This window comes from Nipponia nippon, unplaced genomic scaffold, assembly GCF_047370975.1.
Source record: "Nipponia nippon isolate SJK-2023a ecotype South Korea unplaced genomic scaffold, ASM4737097v1 scaffold_26, whole genome shotgun sequence".
Lineage (NCBI taxonomy): Eukaryota > Metazoa > Chordata > Aves > Pelecaniformes > Threskiornithidae > Nipponia > Nipponia nippon.
Genome location: NW_028262343.1, coordinates 6,365,663 through 6,385,718, shown reverse-complemented (window position 1 = coordinate 6,385,718; position 20,056 = coordinate 6,365,663). Strand labels below are relative to the sequence as shown.

At 41.9% G+C, this 20,056-nt stretch overlaps 1 protein-coding gene across 1 annotated transcript in view; it reads left to right on the top strand.

The window, feature by feature from the left end:
- Positions 1-20,056, top strand: part of LOC148055203 (ras-related protein Rab-3C-like) — a 166,292-nt gene that overhangs the window by 64,602 nt on the left and 81,634 nt on the right. Inside the window, exon 3 of the mRNA XM_087762383.1 lies at positions 2,521-2,639. Coding sequence (XP_087618509.1) covers positions 2,521-2,639 — 119 coding nt within the window. The remainder of the gene's footprint in view (positions 1-2,520; positions 2,640-20,056) is intronic.

The following is a 20,056-nucleotide window of genomic DNA, read 5'->3' as shown; positions in this document are numbered from 1 at the left end:
TTTAATCAAGAATGCCTAAGCCCATACTAACTCCCTTTAACACTGCGCAGAAAGTAGTTGGTATCTTGGATAGGAAGCCTCGCTGACTTACTGCTTTATTGCTAGGGCTGTTCACTCTTATCTGCAGACAGGCTTCAGTGGAAATCACCCACAGCAAAATAAGCTTTGCTTCAGTAGCAGTGGGCTCCTGCTTGTCATGCCATCATATTTCCAACCATACATGTCTGACAAACAAGCAGATAGACACTGACAAAACTTGTTTGAAAATCATCTCTCTTCTGTACAGAAAGGCTGTGTTGTGTGCTTGCTATAGGCCATATTTTCCTTCTGTCCCTCCCAGCTCTTTTCTCTAATATCAAATCAAATAAATTAAGCCAGCAAAACATGTGAGAGTAAACCTTATTTCATAAAAGAAATAAAAATAAATTGTTTTAAATAATGACAGGTGATTGTTCTTCTGCTAATAAATTATTTTACTCAACATTTCAATGATACTTTCCTCTTATTTACAGACTATGACCTACTGAGAAAGAACTGACCTCTGAGTATTAGAATGTGCAGAGGCTTAGCGCAAGAGTCTTAATACCTTAATATTCAGTAATACCACCAAAAAGTTTGGGAGCAGTTCTGTTAATGCAGCTATCTAACCTCCAGACCACAGTTGGTATAGGCTTGCCCAGCTCAGAGTATAAGCAGAAAAAGTTTAGGTCTGTCTGGCCTTTCCTGCAAAGACATAGCCTAACCTCCTGTGAGACCTATTAGGATCTAACTTCTACATTAGCTTTCCGTCTTGGATCAGTGAAACTACATCAAAGCAGTAGCAGCTGTAATCCAGAATGAACAGAATCCATATATTTTACCTAAGACCTTGTTTGGTTTCAGTAACTGACTTTGTTATGTTTCTTATTCTGCAAGTGGTTTCTGATGTATGTAGAATCTCCTTTTTTTACTTTATTAGTTTACAAGATGAATGATTGTCGTAGTTTAACCCCAGCCGGCAACTAAACACCACACAGCCACTCGCTCACTCCCCCCTGGTGGGATGGGGGAGAGAATCAGAAGGGTGAAAGGGAGAAAACTCATGGGTTGAGATAGACAGTTTAATAAGTAAAGCAAAAGCTGCACATGCAAGCAAAACAAAACGAGGAATTCATTCACTCCTTCCCATTGGCAGGCAGGCGTTCAGCCATCACCAGGAAAGCAGGGCTCCATCACGTGTAACGGATACTCGGGAAGACAAACACCATCACTCCGAACATCCTCCCCTTCCTTCTTCTTCCCCCAGCTTTATATACTGAGCATGATGTCATATGGTATGGAATAGCCCTTTGGCCAGTCTGGGTCAGCTGTCCTGGCTGTGTCCCCTCCCAACTTCTTGTGCACCCCCAGCCTACTCGCTGGCGGGGCAGTGTGAGGAGCAGAAAAGGCCTTGACTCTGTGTGAGCACTGCTCAGCAATAACTAAAACATCCCTGTGTTATCAACACGGTTTCCAGCACAAATCCAAAACATAGCCCCATACTAGCTCCTATGAAGAAAATTAAGTCTATCCCAGCCAAAACCAGCACAATGATATATGTGTAAAGAAGGCGGCCCACTTAATCTTTTTTTCTCTTATTCAAAAGGCAGTGCTACTAGCCCAGGAACCATTTCAGAAAACAATCCAAATAAAACATTATCTATCATTGGTTATTGTTCTGTCTCTGTAGGAAGACAAATTAAATAAATTTGTTCATATTGTAAACTATTTCTTATCCACTCAAAAAATCTGAAATAATGCAGTTAAGTTTCAAAGTCTGTTTAAATTGAATATGCACAGATGATCTGTTAGACAGTTACAGTATTGCACTGAAATGTTATGTATGTTTCATCTAAAGCTTTTAATGTTTATGGTTTAAAAATGTTAAATAGGTATGTTGGAACAGGAAATAGTTATGCATTTCTTGTATTTTAGTTATCGCTGGTGTCTCACGATCTTAGTACAGACATGGGTGGTTATTCGAGACATTGCATATAAATGCAGTAACAGGTAGTTCCTGCCCTGAAGATTTTTTAATGGAAATAAATAAAGCAAGGAGTAGGAGAAAGGAAGACTTACATTTCTCACTTTAAAGGCAGGAGGATGAGATACAGAGAATGAGGGAGAAAACTGGTTTGAGGTAAGGAACTGCTAGCAAACTCCAAGACAGGAGCAGGAGACAAGGTTCTCACCCGACTCTCAGGTTGTTGCATGACATGAATCAGTGAATGACTCCTGTTATATGACCTGACACAGGGCCATGCCTTTCTGCTTCTCTCCCCTCTCACCTCATGACAGAATGGATGTGTCCCTCCTATTATGATCCAGCACAGAATTCTCCTTTTTCCTGTTATTCTCAATTTTCTTCCCCTTGATTAGTTTTATGAGTAGGATTGCAGAGTTGTACAATGACTGTTGTCAGAGTTTTCTTCCTATTTTAAAAGAAAAAGAAATTGTCATTTTATTTGCAACATGTAAAAATTTTTTTTCTTATTGTTTCAGGACACAGCAGGTCAGGAGAGATACAGAACAATTACCACGGCTTACTACCGGGGTGCAATGGGCTTCATTTTAATGTATGACATCACGAATGAAGAATCCTTCAATGCTGTGCAGGACTGGTAAGTAAAACTTGTAATTCGTATTAAATATCACAGAGAATATTTGATATCACTCATTTGCCGTGCTCAAGCATTCCTATACCCAAACATTCAGCTCTCTGAAAATAAGAACTGAGAACCTTAGCTTGATTCTGCTCTACAAGAAATGGGATCTTGGGTTGCCTAACATTTCCTGTGTAAGCACTAGGGATGTAGTCATTCACACTCCTCCAGGGGAAAGGGACAACTCCAGAGTGTGTCCCACCTTCTTCTCCCCATCAGTTATCTGTACGACTCTACACTGAATTGCTCTTACAAGTGTCTCTTTCCATTTACTAGAGAATCAATAAGCTTACATGACTAGTATAGACCAGACAACTAGCTTTTGGACAACTGAATTTATCTGAGAGGAGTCTCTGCTTGATACTCAAAGGGGAAGACACATTTGCTCACTGTGACTTGTTACGCCAAAGGGATGTTCTGCCCATTTTGTAAAAGCTGGAGGCATCATGCTGAGGGCTTGCTGTTACACAGTTGTGAGTACTGCTCTGTTCAACAGCATGAGACAGAATGTCCTACCTAACAGGAGGTAGCTGAAAGTCTTATTTGTAGATGCTGCTATGAAAGTTTAGCAAAACCAGAGAATCAAGGAGTACACCCGGCCTCCCAGCTGAACCTGCAGTTGAGCCTGCCAACACCACTACTTCCTAAGCCTGCTAGCTGATGCACTTTCTTGCTTTGCCTCTGCTGTCCGTTGTCCATGGGCTGATTTCATTCAAGCACTGGGTTAACTGGGTGATAATAGCTGTCTGGGACCAGCTGTAATCTGCAAATCTCATTACCCCATCTCTGTGCAAACTAGATGCCATGCCATGTATTATCTAGCTTCCTCTGATACAAAGGTTTCTTTATAGCAAGTGTAAATATGAGTACTTATTAATTTTCCCACCTGTTTGTTTTCCAGCCTCCTAGATCTGGTGTGGTTGGCACTCTCTCTCCTATTGAAAAATAACTAGGCTTCATACTAATTTAAAAAATAAATAAATCCCTGTAAAATGAAACAAGAAAATATTTAAAAGCTATGGTGTTCTTAAATAGGTTTGTGAAATATTATTTTTCCATCAATATATCTATAAGCTCTACAAACAGTTGGTAGCTACTATAAAAATTTGGTGGACAGGAGAGATTGCATGATTATGTGCTGAAAGCTATTGAGCAGTCATGTGCATGATGAAAGGGATGACAGAGCAGCAGAGTGCCTCACTTGTCAGGATGAGACATAGATTTGCTTTTATTTTTAATTTCATGAGCCCAGTTGCCGCCCTGCTGTTCTTCCTCTGTTTTGTTCCTCCCATCTCACAGCTGATAATTGTTTTTGATTAGCCCATGCTCCAATTTTGATAGTAATTACAAAACTACAGCTTGCTTCTGAATGTGAGAGAAGTTAAAGAAAACTCACAATTACCAATGTTGCAGAAGAGCAAGCATGACTGCGCACATGTGTCTGTGCATTTGTGAAAGATATGGGGGGAGGGAGTGGGAGCTTTTAAGCCTCTCTGGGGCTTAAAATGCTTTTCCCTGTGATAAATGTGCCTGTGAAGACAGCAGTGCCATTTCATATACATGCACAATTGGCCAAATCCAAGCTCAAATCCCATCAGTTTCAAGGCTTGATCTAGAAACTGCACTGCAGTCAGGACAATGAATCTACAGGTGCCTTTCAGATTTGGATAAAGGAGTTTGATTTCAAATGTGTGTTGGGATGCTTCTTTAAAAGCAGTTTGTTCAAAGCTGTTGTATTCATACTGAAAGGCATTTTTTTCAATCTGAAGTCTGGCTGACATTTCTCCTTTATAACAACAGATGGATAGTCGTATTTCCAGATGCCATACCTAGATCAGCATGAATCTATTCAGCTGTGAGAAATGCTATATCTAATTTGACTATTAACATTTTACATTAAAAAAAAATTAGTGTCTTTAATTTTATCTAAACGATTAACACCAATATATGCAACAGTATAGTAGCTAAGCATTTGTCCACCACTCTGTGAGACTGAGAAAGTTTTTTGCCTAAGAGTTTGGCTAAATGACTTGAAGGTCCAATAAATTTCAACCATACTGCAGATGCTTCAGGAAACATTTATATCTTACCGTCGCTAAGTAAAATCAAAAAACTTAAAGATTACAAATGATGGTAACAACAAAGTTGTAACCTAAATAGAGATTTTTTTTGAGATTCAAAAACTTTTGGCATGAGAAATCTTGAGTTTCTACCTTTTGATAGTTCCTCTGTATGTACACCCAGTGATTTATTGCTTTCAGTCTCATCCAGAGGATGATGCTAAGAATACACTGCCAGTTCTCATGTCCTATAATTGCTCAGTCACTTCAGAATTGCTAACTTCTAGGGTATGTTCACCTAACCTGTGTCCTCTGAATAGCTATGATGTTCCCTGTATAGTTTCAGGTGTACTACAACAGATACTGTTTAAATGAGCCTAGTTTGGTGGACAGTTCAGACTGACCTACATAATTGACAGGTCCTTAATAATTTTGTACCATTTGGACATTTTTTGCATCATCTATAGACTTTATCAGCAGTTATTCTAAATGTTTAAAAACTTTGATAAAATAAGTGACGAGTATTTCTCCAAGAAGATTTATACAGGACCCCTAGCCACGTCTCAAGTTAATGATTACCCTTTTCCATTTCTCCATTGAGAGCTAATTCAGGTTGTAATCATTTTCAGGGACTAATTTGTTTCTGTATGTTAGTTTTAGGGAGCAGTGCTAATCTTCTAACTAGTTCTCCTGAAGAAGAACCAGTCACCTACTTTTATCTCTGCAGTGTATTCTGCTAGTATTCTCCAAACTGACTGTATTTTTAAGTATGTATTTCCAATTCTTTAGAGAATGCTAAAATGAAATGAAAACAGTAAAGTAACAGGCAAAAATACTTTCCTGATCTAGATTTCAGAAGCATTTTGAATTTTAATTTTGTAGCTAACGGGTTTTTTTGTCACTTTATTTTTCTTTGTGAAATATTTGTAGTTGTTCATGCATCAAGACAAAGGAAACACTCAGTATCTGCGTAAACTTTTTCTATGATGGAAAACAGTTGGAGTGTATTATTTACAATACTGAAATTCCAAATGAATGTTATAGGTCTAGACAAAATGGGGAAATAGAATTTGTCTTCCTCAGACAGAAAGGATCATTATTAAGAGTATTCATTTGACTCAGGTAGGAGGAAGTTAGTTTCTCTCACTTAGCTCTTACTTCTGCCTCTGGTAGCAGGTTAGGTGAGCAACCTGTGTACATGACCCTTTTCCCGGGACAGCCTGAACAAGCCAGTACTGCTGGCTAGGAAGCAATGCTAGGTCAGTCTCTGAATGTGTTTCCTCTGAAAAAAATGCCAGTGGCAGTAGTCACAGCACTGAACAATATTCTCCTTTATAGATACAGATTTTCAGAAATTCACAAAGACCAACAGTTTCTGTTTCTATTCAGTGAGAGTAGATGTGTGCTGAAAATCTGGCTGCTAGCAGAAACAGCAAAGCAAACATGCTTTGACTCAGCAGATCTCCTATGGAGCTCTGCTCAGAATTTGAAGATGCCTTTTCCAGGAGGCTTTTTCCTTTAGAAATGTAGCTAATGCTGCAAGTGTCAAGTGTGTACCTTGCAGTGCTTTGGTGCATGTTGATCATGCCACCCTAAAAAGATGCAGATTTTGGGAACAGCTTTATTTCTTATAAATAGGAACCACTTGTAGAGCATAATTTTTCTGCCTGGCTGAGGTCTAAATTAGAAACAAGCAATAACCAAAACATGCCATTGAGCTGAATTCTTTAGATAGCATCCACACATTTCAAGTAACTGGTCTAGTGAAATCTGATTTTCTTTAACAAATTCCTTCTTATTAAATCTGAAGAGGAAATAAGTGAATGTTGAGAATGGCTTCATGCCACTTGAATGCATATTTCTTTTAGTTCAGTTATAATGTCACAGTGGTTGCATTCATTCCTCTTTTATGCTACCACCTGTAGCATTTACATTTTTTAGCCTTTTTCATCATTACATTTCACTAGGAGCTTTTATGCCCCCTTTCCTCTTAGTGGTTCAGTCCACATAAGGTGTAGACCACTGCTTTATGGCAGTGGTTCCTTACGGTAGAAAGGAGAGGTTGAAGGCTTTGTACTTTCTTTGCAAATGCTATCAACTCAGTATGTTAAGTTCTATAGAAACAACAGGAAAAAAATGCCCCTGAGTTGAAGTTAAACCTGTTTTTTTATAAATACAACCTTTCTAGACTTTTAATGACTGGTTTGGGGTTGAAGAGTTATTTATACTCAGGATATTTCTAATGCAGTGTCTCCAGCTAGGTCAGAAACAGCAGAAATGTAAACCATGATCTAAAAGACTGAATTTTTATGTTCTAGGTTGAAACCCAGCTGGCTTGACTTGAAACTTTGCAAAGTCTGAAGGCTAGACAGGGACAGAGAGCACATTGTGTATAGTGGTTTACACTCACTTTAAGTTGCTCCTCTGCACCTGAAAATGTTGTCCCAACTTCAAGTGTTTGTCCGGCAATATCTTTATCATTGTCTGGTGACTGCTGAAAGCACTGATGTGGAGGGCTTCCTTGTGCAGGAATTCAAAACCTGAGAATTCCACATTGCTGAAGTCTCAGATTCAGGGATGCTTCCTCAGGAGACACACAAGGCTGAAGGAGCCTAAGACCTCTGAATTATTAAAGTTTTCAGATGATCTGTGTTTTGTGAGCCTGTCAAGGTCTACAGAACCAGTTCTTCCTGCATTCCGGATGAGCTGGGAGGACAGCATCCTAGGAAAAACTTTGATTGCCCACACTCTTTAAAAAATAAAGTATTTCTTAAAAATTATAAGATGGATATTTTTTAATGTCCCTGTTGGAAAGGAGTATGCTTACAGATCTTCTTAAGAAGTTCAGAGGGTCTTCCATGAAAGATGCTTCTTTTTCCTCTTTTTCTCTTGCTTTTTTCTCTAATGTCATTTAAAGGGCTCCCCATCTTCACTCTGCTCAAGCTCATCACCTTTGGGAAGGAATCAGCTGGCAGAAGGTACATAATCTGCCTATTTTTTGAAGGAGACAGAGGCTTAGGACACAGCAGGCAATTTCTGATTTAAGAACTCTGTTGTGCTGTGTTTACTTGTACAGTTCCATAGGAACTTCTTGCAGAATGTAGTGCTAACCAATATGCTTGGAACAACATGAAAATTAAGTTAATTTCAAATTAAAGCCAACAGAATGAAATTCTAATTTTGCATCCTTCATCAGTGCCTATAACACATGGGAGATGGTTACTGGGAATTGGGTCTGGGCAAAGAAAACAGAAATAAAACAGTAGCCATCAGATACATCCAGAGTAGATCTTGAGCTGTGCAATATTATGCATTCAGCCATTACCAGAAATGTTGTTTGGGTTTTTTTTCCCTATAGTATACATGGCTTGAATTAAATTCTTCAAAGTATCATTTGAGATTGTTAAAGCAGAACCTTAAAAAGTGACTATGCTACTATCAATTCAAGATAATCAGAATTAAGGCTTAAAAAATATGAACATTCACTACAACATGGCATTTGGCAGCTGGATTTACTGGATATACCAGTACCAGTTGTCATTCTGGACAACATTGTGAAAAAAATTGTTCCATTTCTTCAAACTATTAGCTTTTTCTTTCCTTTTAGTACCTCAAGTGAACTACAAGTTAGCAGCTATGGCTGCAGTGCACTAGAAATTTTTTCTGTGTTCTGCCGTGTCTCTCTTGTAATAAGAGACACGATGGCATTTTTTGAATTGTCATTAAGAGAAATAATTAATAAAATTGGAAAATACATTAGCATGTTAATGGGCAAATGTAAAAAGTCCTCAAAGCAAATTAAGCCTATTAAGTGAATGTCAGTACTGCTACATGCAATTCTAAAGTGCATACGTTCTAAAGAGTACCTTCTTTTTGCTTCCACCTAGAAAATGTCAGTCTAATATTCATGCTCAGCACACGCTTGAACTACAGACAGGCTATTTTTCTTTTACCTCTCAATATTGAACTTAGTTCTATAATTTAAGAAAAATCCATTATTTGCTATATATCAGGATACAAATCTGGAAAGTGCTTCTCGGCAAATTTAGCCTCCATCCATCTTTGCCAAAACATATGACCTGACATGCAGCACAATTTGTGCGGTTCTGCTGCACAGAGAGCAGACTCAAGCCGTGTATGCCATTCCCTGTGCACGTCCTCGGGAGCTCTGTCCCACGGGGCTGTGTCCAGACATGAGCTGCATCATGTTCGCTGGTAATCCACACACAAACTGAGTGTCTGCCAGGCAGCCAACAGCAACCTCAACTCAACAATGCAACTTAGAGTCAGCTTACACCAAGCAGGTGCAAGAAGTTGCACGTTGTTGGATAGTTTCATGGCATTCTCCTATATAAAACAAAAGAAAGAAACACTAATATTGCACAAATTATATTCAGTGAAAAGAAGAGAGTGAAATTTAAGGTTTAATATTTCAAAGGAATCACAGATTGGAATATTTTTTGTTTCTATCTAAGTCTTTTTTCTGCACAATGGATGAACATCAGGGAACTGGTATTCTTTACAGACTTAAATATAGGAAACCAAAACACATTTTACAATTTGAAATATTAGTGGTTGCAATTACATGAAATTTACAGTTTTCCCTTTTAATGTTCACTATTGGTAATGGACTTCTGTTATGCACAAAATGACACTAAAATTCTTTGCTTCTTCATAAACTGTGAATACCTGCTTTATTTTACTTTTCCTTTTCACTTTTTATTCCTGTAAGAAGAATTAAGGCCAGTGGCAAATTAGATATGCTTCAAAACCAAAATATTTTTTCCCACTCAGAATAGAATAGAATAGAATAGAATAGAATAGAACAGAACAGAACAGAACAGAACAGAACAGAATATTTCATTTGGAAGGGACCTACAACGATCATCTAGTCCAACTGCCTGACCATTTCAGGGCTGACCTGAAGCATATTATTAAGGGCATTGTCCAAATGCCTCTTAAACACTGACAGGCATGGGGCATCGACCATCTCTCTAGGAAGCCTATTCCAGTGTTTGACCACCCTCTCTGTAAAGAAATGCTTCCTAATGTCAAGTCAGAATCTCCCCTGATGCAGCTTTGAAATGTTCCCACATGTCCTGTCACTGGATACCAGGGAAAAGAGCTCAGCACCTCCCTCTCCACTTCCCCTCCTCAGGAAGCTGTAGAGAGCAATGAGGTCGCCCCTCAGCCTCCTTTTCTCCAAACTAGACAAACCCAGAGTCCTTAGCCTCTCCTCATAGGACATGCCTTCCAGCCCTTTCACCAGCTTTGTTGCCCTCCTCTGGATGCATTTAAGGACCTTAACATCCTTCTTAAATTGTGGGGCCCAGAGCTATACACAATACTCAAGGTGAGGTCGCACCAACTCTAAATACAGAGGGATAATCACCTCTCTTGACCAGTTGGTTATACTGTGTTTGATGCACCCCAGGATGCAGTTTGCCCTCTTGGCTGCCAGGGCACACTGCTGACTCATATTGAGCCTGCTGTCAACCAGCACCCCCAGATCCCTTTCTGCGGGGCTGCTCTCCAGCCACTCCTCTCCCAATTTATAGTTGTGCCTGGGGTTACTCCATCCCAGGTGCAGAATCCGGTATTTGGACTTGTTAAATTTCATGCCATTGATGCTTGCCCAATGCTCCAGTCTATCTAGATGTCTCTGCAAGGCCTTTTGTCCCTCGAGACAGTCAACAGCACCTCCCAGTTGGGTATCATTAGCAAACCTGCTAATGGTGCATTCAACTCCTGCATCCAGATCATTGATAAATATATTGAACAGAACTGGCCCTAGGATTGAGCCCTGAGGAACACCGCTGGTGGCTGGTCACCAGCCAAATGTAGCCCCATTCACTACAACCCTTTGAGCCCTGTCATTCAGCCAGTTCTTCACCCAGTGCACCGTGTACCTGCTTAGTATCAAGACATTTATCAAAATTTATTCTTGGTGGAACAAATGTGTTTTAAAATATTTAAACAAAACTCTCTATCCCAGGTCAGTTTGCTTAGCCATTTTTAACCCATTGTTTGGTACTGAATTCCTGATGTTGTAAATTGCATATGGAAAACTTAGTTCTCTGAGATGATGTCTTATCTTTTCCCTCAAAAGATTTTGTGCTAGTTTTGGCTGGGATAGACTTAATTTTCTTCATAGGAGCTAGTATGGGGCTATGTTTTGGATTTGTGCTGGAAACCATGTTGATAACACAGGGATGTTTTATTTATTGCTGAGCAGTGCTCACACAGAGTCAAGGCCTTTTCTGCTCCTCACACTGCCCCGCCAGCGAGTAGGCTGGGGGTGCACAAGAAGCTGGGAGGGGACACAGCCAGGACAGCTGACCCAGACTGGCCAAAGGGCTATTCCATACCATATGACGTCATGCTCAGCATTAAAACTAGCGGGGAGGTTGGGAGGGGGGGCTGCTGCTTGGGGACTGGCTGGGCATCTGTCGGTTGGTGGTGAGCAATTGTTTTCATTTGCATCACTTGTCTTTCTTGGGTTTTATTTTCCTCTCTCTGTTTTTTTTCCCTCTTTTCCTTACAAATTTTAAAAGTTATTATTATTTCCTTTTAATTATTAAACTGGTTTTATCTCAACCCACGAGTTTTCTCACTTTTACCCTTCTGATTCTCTCCCCCATCCTGCTGCGGGGGGAGTGAGCAAGCAGCTATTTGGTGCTCAGTTACCATCTGTGGTTAAACCACGACAGTCCTTTTTTGGTGCCCAACGTGGGGCACGAAGGTTTTGAGATAATAACAGATTTGATGATATACATCTTTGATTATACTGAACCATATTCATACTTCGGGTACCATCGCATGGAGATGATTAGCAATTACACTTCTTTCTCTGAGAGGTTTTTTGTGGAGGAAATATAGAATGGCACCTTTACCACTTCCTTCTCTGACATTTTCTCCCTCGTTATAATAACTTTTCAGTATCTTGAACATCCTTGAGTAGTTAAAATACTTCTATTGGCATTTCTTAGGATTATTGTTTTGGTTTTGTCTAAGGTTAACAAGCTATTTAGGAACATGACCCAGGCTCCACGACAGTATGGTCATGGGTGGCAAGGCATGCGGGAGAATATGGGCAGGTATCTAGAGAACTTCTCACCTCCAATGGTCTGGAACTTCACTCCTGAACAAGTGCAGAAACCTGATGAAGTGATAGAATGTTTGAAAGAAAAAACGCCCTGGCTATTCCAAAGAGGCACAACTTACCGCACTGTGCTGGGGCCTGGCTAGCATCTACCAAACACTGCTCAGTATTATGCAGCACCCTCAAGGAGAAGAGAGGGTCTCTGGATCTGAAAACATGCCAACAGGCATTATGGCTAAACCAGACACTATATCAGTTGCCCCTATAACTAAAAAGAAACAATGGAAGCGGAAGTCAACTCGTTTAGTAAGGGATGAAGAAGCTTCTCCTAAGAGGGAGCAGGAGAAAGAAACAGAAGAGGCAGCCTGTTCTGCAGCAGAGCAGTCACAAGAACAGGAGGAGGAAGAGACTGAAATCATAAATGAGACAGAAACTACCCTATCCCTAAGTGAGATGCAAGATATGCAAAAAGATTTCAGCTGTCAACCAGGCGAGCTAATTCTCAGCTAGTTACTCCAATGCTGGGATATTGGGGCCAATAGTCAGGAATTAGAGGGTAAGGAAGCTTGGCAGCTGGGATCCCTTGCTAGGGATAAGGCCATTGACAAAGGGATTGGAAAAAGGGCAGGAGCGCTCAGTCTTTGGCGGCGACTCCTGTCGAGTGTGAAGGACAGGTATCCCTTCAAGGAAGAACTTGCAAATTCCCGAAGCAAACGGACCACCATTGAGGGAGGTATCCAGTATCTGAGGGATTTAGCCATGGTGGAGGGGATCTATAACAACCTGGATGACAACCAGGTATCCAAAGACCGGCATGAAATCCGGTGCACGCGGTCCATGTGGCGAACGTTTGTACGAAATGCACCAATGTCATATGTCAACACTCTGGCAATAATGAGCTGGACAGACACGGAGGCACCAACTATGGATGGATTGGCCAGACAATTCTCAGAATACGAAGATAATATCACTTCCTCCCTACAGGCCTGCATCTCGGTTGTGGAGAAACTGACCCAAAAACTGTCCGAGCAAACCAAGAAGGATAGGTCTTCCTCACACACTCCAGCCAAGATCTCAGCTATTAAGAGTCAGCCTTTTTCTGTTCAAGGGAGAGGGTACCGGTGGCACACACCACGTGCAACCCTGTGGTTCTTCCTGCGTGAGCAGGGAGAGGACATGAGGAAGTGGGATGGTGAACCTACCTGGAGACTAGAAGCTCAGGTACAGGAACTGCAAGGAAAAACAACAGCCAAAAGGCATCCATCCAGGAAAATTACTGCTCCAGTGTCTATTGGGCAGAGTAGAAGGGCTGATCGTACTTTAGACCCTGATGAAGGGACTTCTGGTTTGCAGTTACAAAAATCAAGTAATGAATGCTCCGACCAGGAATAGAGGGGCCCTGCTTTTGGCCAGGCGGAAGAAAGGGACAACCGGGTTTACTGGACTGTGTGGATTCAATGTCCTGGCACATCAGCCCCACAGGAGTAAAAAAGCTCTGGTGGACACTGGTGCACAGTGTACTCTAATACCATCAGATTACAAAGAGGCAGAATGAATCTGCATTTCTGGAGTGACAGGGGGATCCCAGCAGCTGTCTGTGTTGGAGGCTGAGGTAAGCCTAACTGGGAATGAGTGGCAAAAGCACCCCATTGTGACTGGTCCAGAGGCCCCATGTATCCTTGGCATAGACTACCTGAGGAGAGGGTATTTCAAGGACCCAAAAGGGTACCGGTGGGCTTTTGGTATAGCTGCCTTGAGTACGGAGAAGATTAAGCAGCTGCCTAGCTTGCCTGGTCTCTCAGAGGATCCATCTGTGGTGGGGTTGCTGCGGGTTAAATAACAGCAGGTGCCAATTGCTACCATGACAGTGCACTGGCGACAGTATCACACCAATGGAGACTCCCTGGTCTCCATTGCTGATCCATAAGCTGATCTGGTGACTGGAGAGTCAAGGAGTGATCAGCAAGACTCGCTCACCCTTTAACAGTCCCATATGGCCAGTGCAAAAGTCTAACGGAGAGTGGAGGCTAACAGTGGACTATCAGGGCCTGAACGAAGTCACGCTGCTGCTGAGTGCTCTGTACCAGACATGCTAGAACTCCAATGTGAACTGGAGTCAAAGGCTGCCAAATGGTATGTGACAATTGATATAACTATCACGTTTTTCTCAATCCCTTTGGCAGCAGAGTGCAGGCCACAGTTTGCTTTCACTTGGAGGGGCATCCAATACACCTGGAATCGACTGCCCCAGGGGTGGAAACACAGCCCCACCATTTGCCATGGACTGATCCAGACTGCACTGGAACAAGGTGAAGCTCCTGAACACCTGCAATACATTGATGACATCATCGTGTGGGGCAACACAGCAGCAGAAGTTTTTGAGAAAGGGAGAAGAATAATCCAGATTCCTTTGAAAGCTGGTTTTGCCATAAAACAAAGTAAGGTCAAGGAACCTGCATGGGAGATCCATTTTTTAGGAATAAAATGGCAAGATGGACATCGTCAGATCCCAATGGATGTGATCGACAAAATAACAGCTATGTCCCCACCAACTAACAAAAAAGAAACACAAGCTTTCTTACGTGTCGTGTTTTTTTGGAGAATGCATATTCCAAATTACAGTCTGATCGTAAGCCCTCTCTATCGAGTGACCCAGAAGAAGAATGACTTTGAATGGGGCCCTGAGCAGCAGCAAGCCTTTGACCAAATTAAACAGGAGATAGTTCATGCAGTAGCCCTTGGGCCAGTCTGGGCAAGGCAAGATGTAAAAAATGTGCTTTACACAGCAGCCAGGGATAACAGCCCCACCTGGAGTCTCTGGCAGAAAGCGCTTAGGAAGACTCGAGGTCGACCCCTAGGGTTTTGGAGACGGGGATATAGAGGATCTGAAGCCCGTTACACCCCAACTAAAAAAGAAATATTAGCAGCATATGAAGGAGCTCGAGCTGCTTCAGAAGTTGGTTGGTACTGAAGCACAGCTCCTCTTGGCACCTCGATTGCCTGTGCTGGATGTTCAAAGGGAGGGTCCCCTGTACACATCATGCATCTGATGCTATGTGGAGTAAGAGGGTCACACAGATAATGCAACAGGCTCGAATGGGAAACCCCAACCACCCAGGAATTCTGGAAGTGATCATGGACTGGCCAGAGGGCCCAAACTTCGGAGTGTCGCCAGAGGAGGTGGCTCATGCTGAAGAGGCCCCACTGTATAACAAATTACCAGAAAATGAAAAGCAATATGCCCTGTTTACAGATGGATCCTGTCGTATTGTGGGAAAACATCGAAGGTGGAAAGCTGCTGTGTGAAGTCCTACATGACAAGTTGCAGAAACTGCTGAAGGAGAAGGTGAATTGAGTCATTTTGCAGAAGTGAAAGCCATCCAGCTGGCTTTAGATATTGCTAAATGAGAAAAGTGGCCAGTGCTTCATACTGACTCATGGATGGTGGCAAATGCTCTCCGGGGGTGTCTACAGCAATGGAAGCAGAGCAACTGGAAGTGCAGTGGCAAACCCATCTGGGCTGCCGCATTGTGGCAAGATATTGCTGCCCAGGTAGAGAACCTGGTTGTAAAAGTACGTCACATAGATGCTCCCATGCCCAAGAGTCAGGCCACTGAAGAACATCAAAACCACCAGCAGGCTGCTAAGACTGAAGCGGCTCAGGTGGATCTGGACTGGCATCATAAGGGTGAGCTATTTATAGCTTGATGAGCCCATGACACATCAGGACATTTAGGAAGAGATGCAACATATAGATGGGCTCGTGATCGAGGGGTGGACTTGACTATTGATGCCATTGCACAGGTTATCCATGAATGTAAAACATGTGCCATAATCAAACAAGCCAAGCGGCTAAAGACTGTTTGGTATAGAGGACAATGGCTGAGATATCAATATGGGGAAGCCTGGCAGATCGATTTTATCACACTACCATGAACCTTCCATGGCAAGCACCATGTGCTTACAATGGTGGAAGCAACTACTGGATGGTTGGAAACATACCCTGTGACCCACGCCACTGCCCGGAATACTGTCTTGGGCCTTGAAAAGCAAGTTTTATGGCGACATGGCACCCCGAAGGAAATGAATCAGACAATGGGACTCATTTCCAAAACAACTTCATAAACACCTGGGCCCAGGAGCATGGCATTGATTGGGTGTATCACATCCCCTATCATGCACCAGCCTCCAGGACAATTGAATGATACAATGGACTGTTAAAGACTACACTGAGAGCAATGGGTGCTGGGACATTCAAGCATTGGGATACACATTTAGCCAAAGCCACTTGGCTAGCTAGCACTAGAGGATCTGCCAGTCGACCTGGCCCTGTCCAATCAAAACCCCTGCGCACTGTGGAAGTCAATCAGGTCCCCGTAGTACATTTAAGGAACTGGTTGGGAAAAAGAGTCTGGGTTGTTTCTTCCTCAGAGGTTCTTCCTTTGTTTTTCTCTCTTTGTTATTTTCCTTTTCATTACAATATTATTATTATTATTATTATTATTATTATTATTATTATTATTATTATAATATTTTATTTCCATTATTAAACTGTTTTTATCTCAACCCATGAGTTTTATCACTTTTACCCTTCCGATTCTCTCCCCCCATCCCGCTGCGGGGGACTGAGCAAGTGGCTGTGTGGTGCTTAGTTGCCTGCTGGGGTTAAACCATGACAGTTTGTCATCAAATTTTGTTTGGCTCACAAATTCTAAACTGGTGCCAGCTCAAACCACCTACATGCTTTCCAGTTTCATAGACCCACTCCAAAGTCTTCCAAAATGTTTGTCCCAGCATTTCCAAAAAAAAGAGTATCCCTGCATTTCAAAGTCAAGGGCGGGGCATATCCCTAGAGATTTGAGGAGCAGTATATACTGCAACTGATTCTCCCCCCCAAAAAAAGGAATCTATGATAGTAGGAAAATGTTTCAAATCTATATTTTTATTTTTCATTACAGGCTTCTATAATTTTCATCAGATCATTCTTAACACTCATGACAGACCAACAAAAAATATTCAACATCATCTAAAATCTTTATTGGTTTCTTGAAGTTTTGGATGTGGCAGAAATTAACGTATTACCCTCTCTTATTACTGATATTGCCAAAACATGGCTTTAGGTTTGCCTGGAAAACAACTCTCAGTGACGAAAAAGAACATATGCCTGTTTTTTTAAAGGCTCTTCCTGATAACATAGAATCATAGAATATCTCGAGTTGGAAGGGACCCATAAGGATCATCAAGTCCAACTCCCTGCTCCTCACAGGATTACCTAACACTAAACCATATGACTAAGAGCGTCGTCCAGACACTCCTTGAACTCTGACAGGCTTGGTACCATGACCACTTCCCCGGGGAGCCTGTTCAGTGATCGACCACCCTCTCAGTGAAGAACCTTTTCCTAATGTCCTATCTGAACTTCCCCTGATGCAGCTTCATACCATTTCCTTGTGTCCTATCGCTGGTCACCAGAGAGACATCAGCACCTCCCCCTCCGCTGCTCCCCCCTCGAAGAAGTTGTAGACTGTGATGAGGTCACCCCTCAGCCTTCTCTTCTCCAAGCTGAACAAACCAAGTGACCTCAGCCGCTCCTTGTAAGTCTTGCCATCGAGACCTTTCACCATCTTGGTCACCCTCCTCTGGACACACGCTAATAGTTTGATGTCCTCCTTATATTGAGGCACCCAAAACTGCACACAGTACTCGAGGTGGGGCCGCACCAGTGCAGTGTAGAGTGGGACAATCACCTCCCTCGACCAGCTAGCTATGCTGTGCTTGATGCACCCAGGAGACAGTTGGCCCTTTTGGCTGCCAGGGCACACTGTTGGCCCATATTCATATCTGGTGTTAGGCTTAAACAACACAGTAGCCTGGACAACATTGCTCTGATGAAGATAATTTTCTTATCTTTTTCTTTCTGCTAAACCCTGAAATTAAATATGCATATTACACATGGAAATTTATGCAAATCCTTATCCAAGTGTTTTTCATCTTGAAAATAGTAAACCTTTGATTTAAAAGTTCAAACCCCATCATAAAATGTTTTCAGTAGGTTTCAGGGAGCTTTCCTTAAGGCTACTTCTGCAGTAGGTGAAGGGCAGCAGCTCTTGCTGAGGGGCACAGTCCTCACAGCAGGGGGTCACAGGTCTGTGGGAGGTATCACAGGGACCTGTGGGAACCAGAAGATGCCACTAATCAGAGGGGGCTGAGTGAGGGCTGGGGAACAAGGCAGCAAGGATCACCCCCCACTGCTTGAGCACGTCCTCAGATTGTGAGTGGGATGGAGCAGGAGGGCTCACACATCAAAATCACTGGGGAACTGCTGCTGGAAGCCTATCTTTATCTGATATTTCTGTTATTGATCTTTATTTAATTCATACATCCCCCCCATGCTGATTTCTCTCCCTAGTCTCCACTGCAGCTCTTTTAAAATCATTTCTCACTACTCTGTGAGAAAGAAGATGGCTGAGCTATCTTCCATACCCTCTAGCATATTGACATCTTCATTTTTGTTGGTGTTCTTCATTTTTCTCCTGAGTCCAGAACACCAGCATCTTCTTGAGACTCTTCTTCCAAAAATGGGGTTTATCCCCTCTTCACTTAACTGGCAAAAGGCTTCATGGGAAGGGATGAAGGAGGAAGGGAAAAGGCTTTTGCTAGGAAGAAGGAGAATGCTGCAGAATAAGAGCACTGCATAAAGTAGAAGGAGGTTTGTAAAATATATTTGAACAAGTCTTGGAATGGTTCTGTTTTCACTTAGGGTCTGCCAGAGCCCACTCATGGACACAGCTAGAAAGTCTCTGAAGCAGCTCTCTTGCATTTCAGTCTGATTTTATATAATAAACTGCTGAAGTTTACTTTTCTGACAGCAAAGGTTATCTTGAGAACAGTGTAGCAAAAGACCAAACAAGGGTGTTTCAATATTGATCTTGTATATTCATAGCACAAAGCTGAAGCTGATGATGACAGCCCTTTCTCCACAAAATCATGTCCTGAGCACTAAGGGCTAGAATGCACTTTCAAAGCACACTCAGCTTAAAATAGCAGAGAACTGTGCTATCCAAGAAGTAGTGCTGGAATGGCTTGGAAGAGCACAGTTATCCCCACTTGTATGAGCAGCACCCTACTGTAAGAACATAGTCAGCTCTTCTCCCTGAGTGTGGCTGGCAACCCACACTGTTTTCTGAAGGAAGAAGTCCAAGTACTAAGTCCAAGTTCATCCCATGAGTTACAGAAAGGTGATGAAAGTAAAGGCTTATGTTATTGGGTAGGTTAAGGCAGTTCATATTTCCATGAGGTATGCTGGACACTGTCTCCCATGTTCCTCCATACTATTATCATATATAGAGGAAGTGCTTAAGTTTGCTTTTATGAAAGCAGACTAAAGCTGCCTCATATGCAGACTGCTTATTCCCCAGCCATGGACAGACCTTACTAGCCTCTGTTTGTGCCTAGCCAGTCAGACAGAACTGGAGGAGAGTTTTGAAGTGTAAAGTTGCACTGTATGTGCATGTTGGATTAAAATGTTATTGTAGAATCCTACAGATTGCATGGATCCCTGTCACAGCTTTATTACTTGCAAATGGTTTTTGCCTTTGTAATGGCAAAGGTCTTTTATGGTTTCTTGCTGGGATATAGTGGCATAGCTTCCCATTGCCCTAATAATCTTGTTACCCCTGAGTAATTACCTGCTTTCATACTCTAGCAAATCTTCTGAATTTGTTGTTGTTTGCTGTTTTCATAGTGGAATATTGCTTACATAGCTGAGATCATGTGGGACACCCAGTCCTTTTCTGCTTTATTGTCTCCCGTTGCATCTACACCTTTTTGTTTTCCTCTTAACAAAACCTGGAAGTTTTTTAAGCAGGGTATCTGGATCCTAGACCCATGCAAGTTTTGCTTTGACTTGAATGCAAAGCAAAATGGAAAACTCCCTCTGACTTCAGTGAGACCAAGTTTTCACTGTGTCACTTTAATCAGGCTTACTGTGATGTGCAGCAGTCTCACCAAAATACAGTATATTGAAACCAGTTTCTAGATTTCATTTTCTTTAATAAAGATGTTGGAGGAAATGAATAAAAATGAAGCTTTACAAGTTGCAAAACTTGTTAAGGGAAATTAAAATAATAAATAAAATAAAAATAATGTAGGCTCATTCTTATTTAGTAGAATACTTGAATCATTAACTGTCTTATTCCATGATGTATGTACAC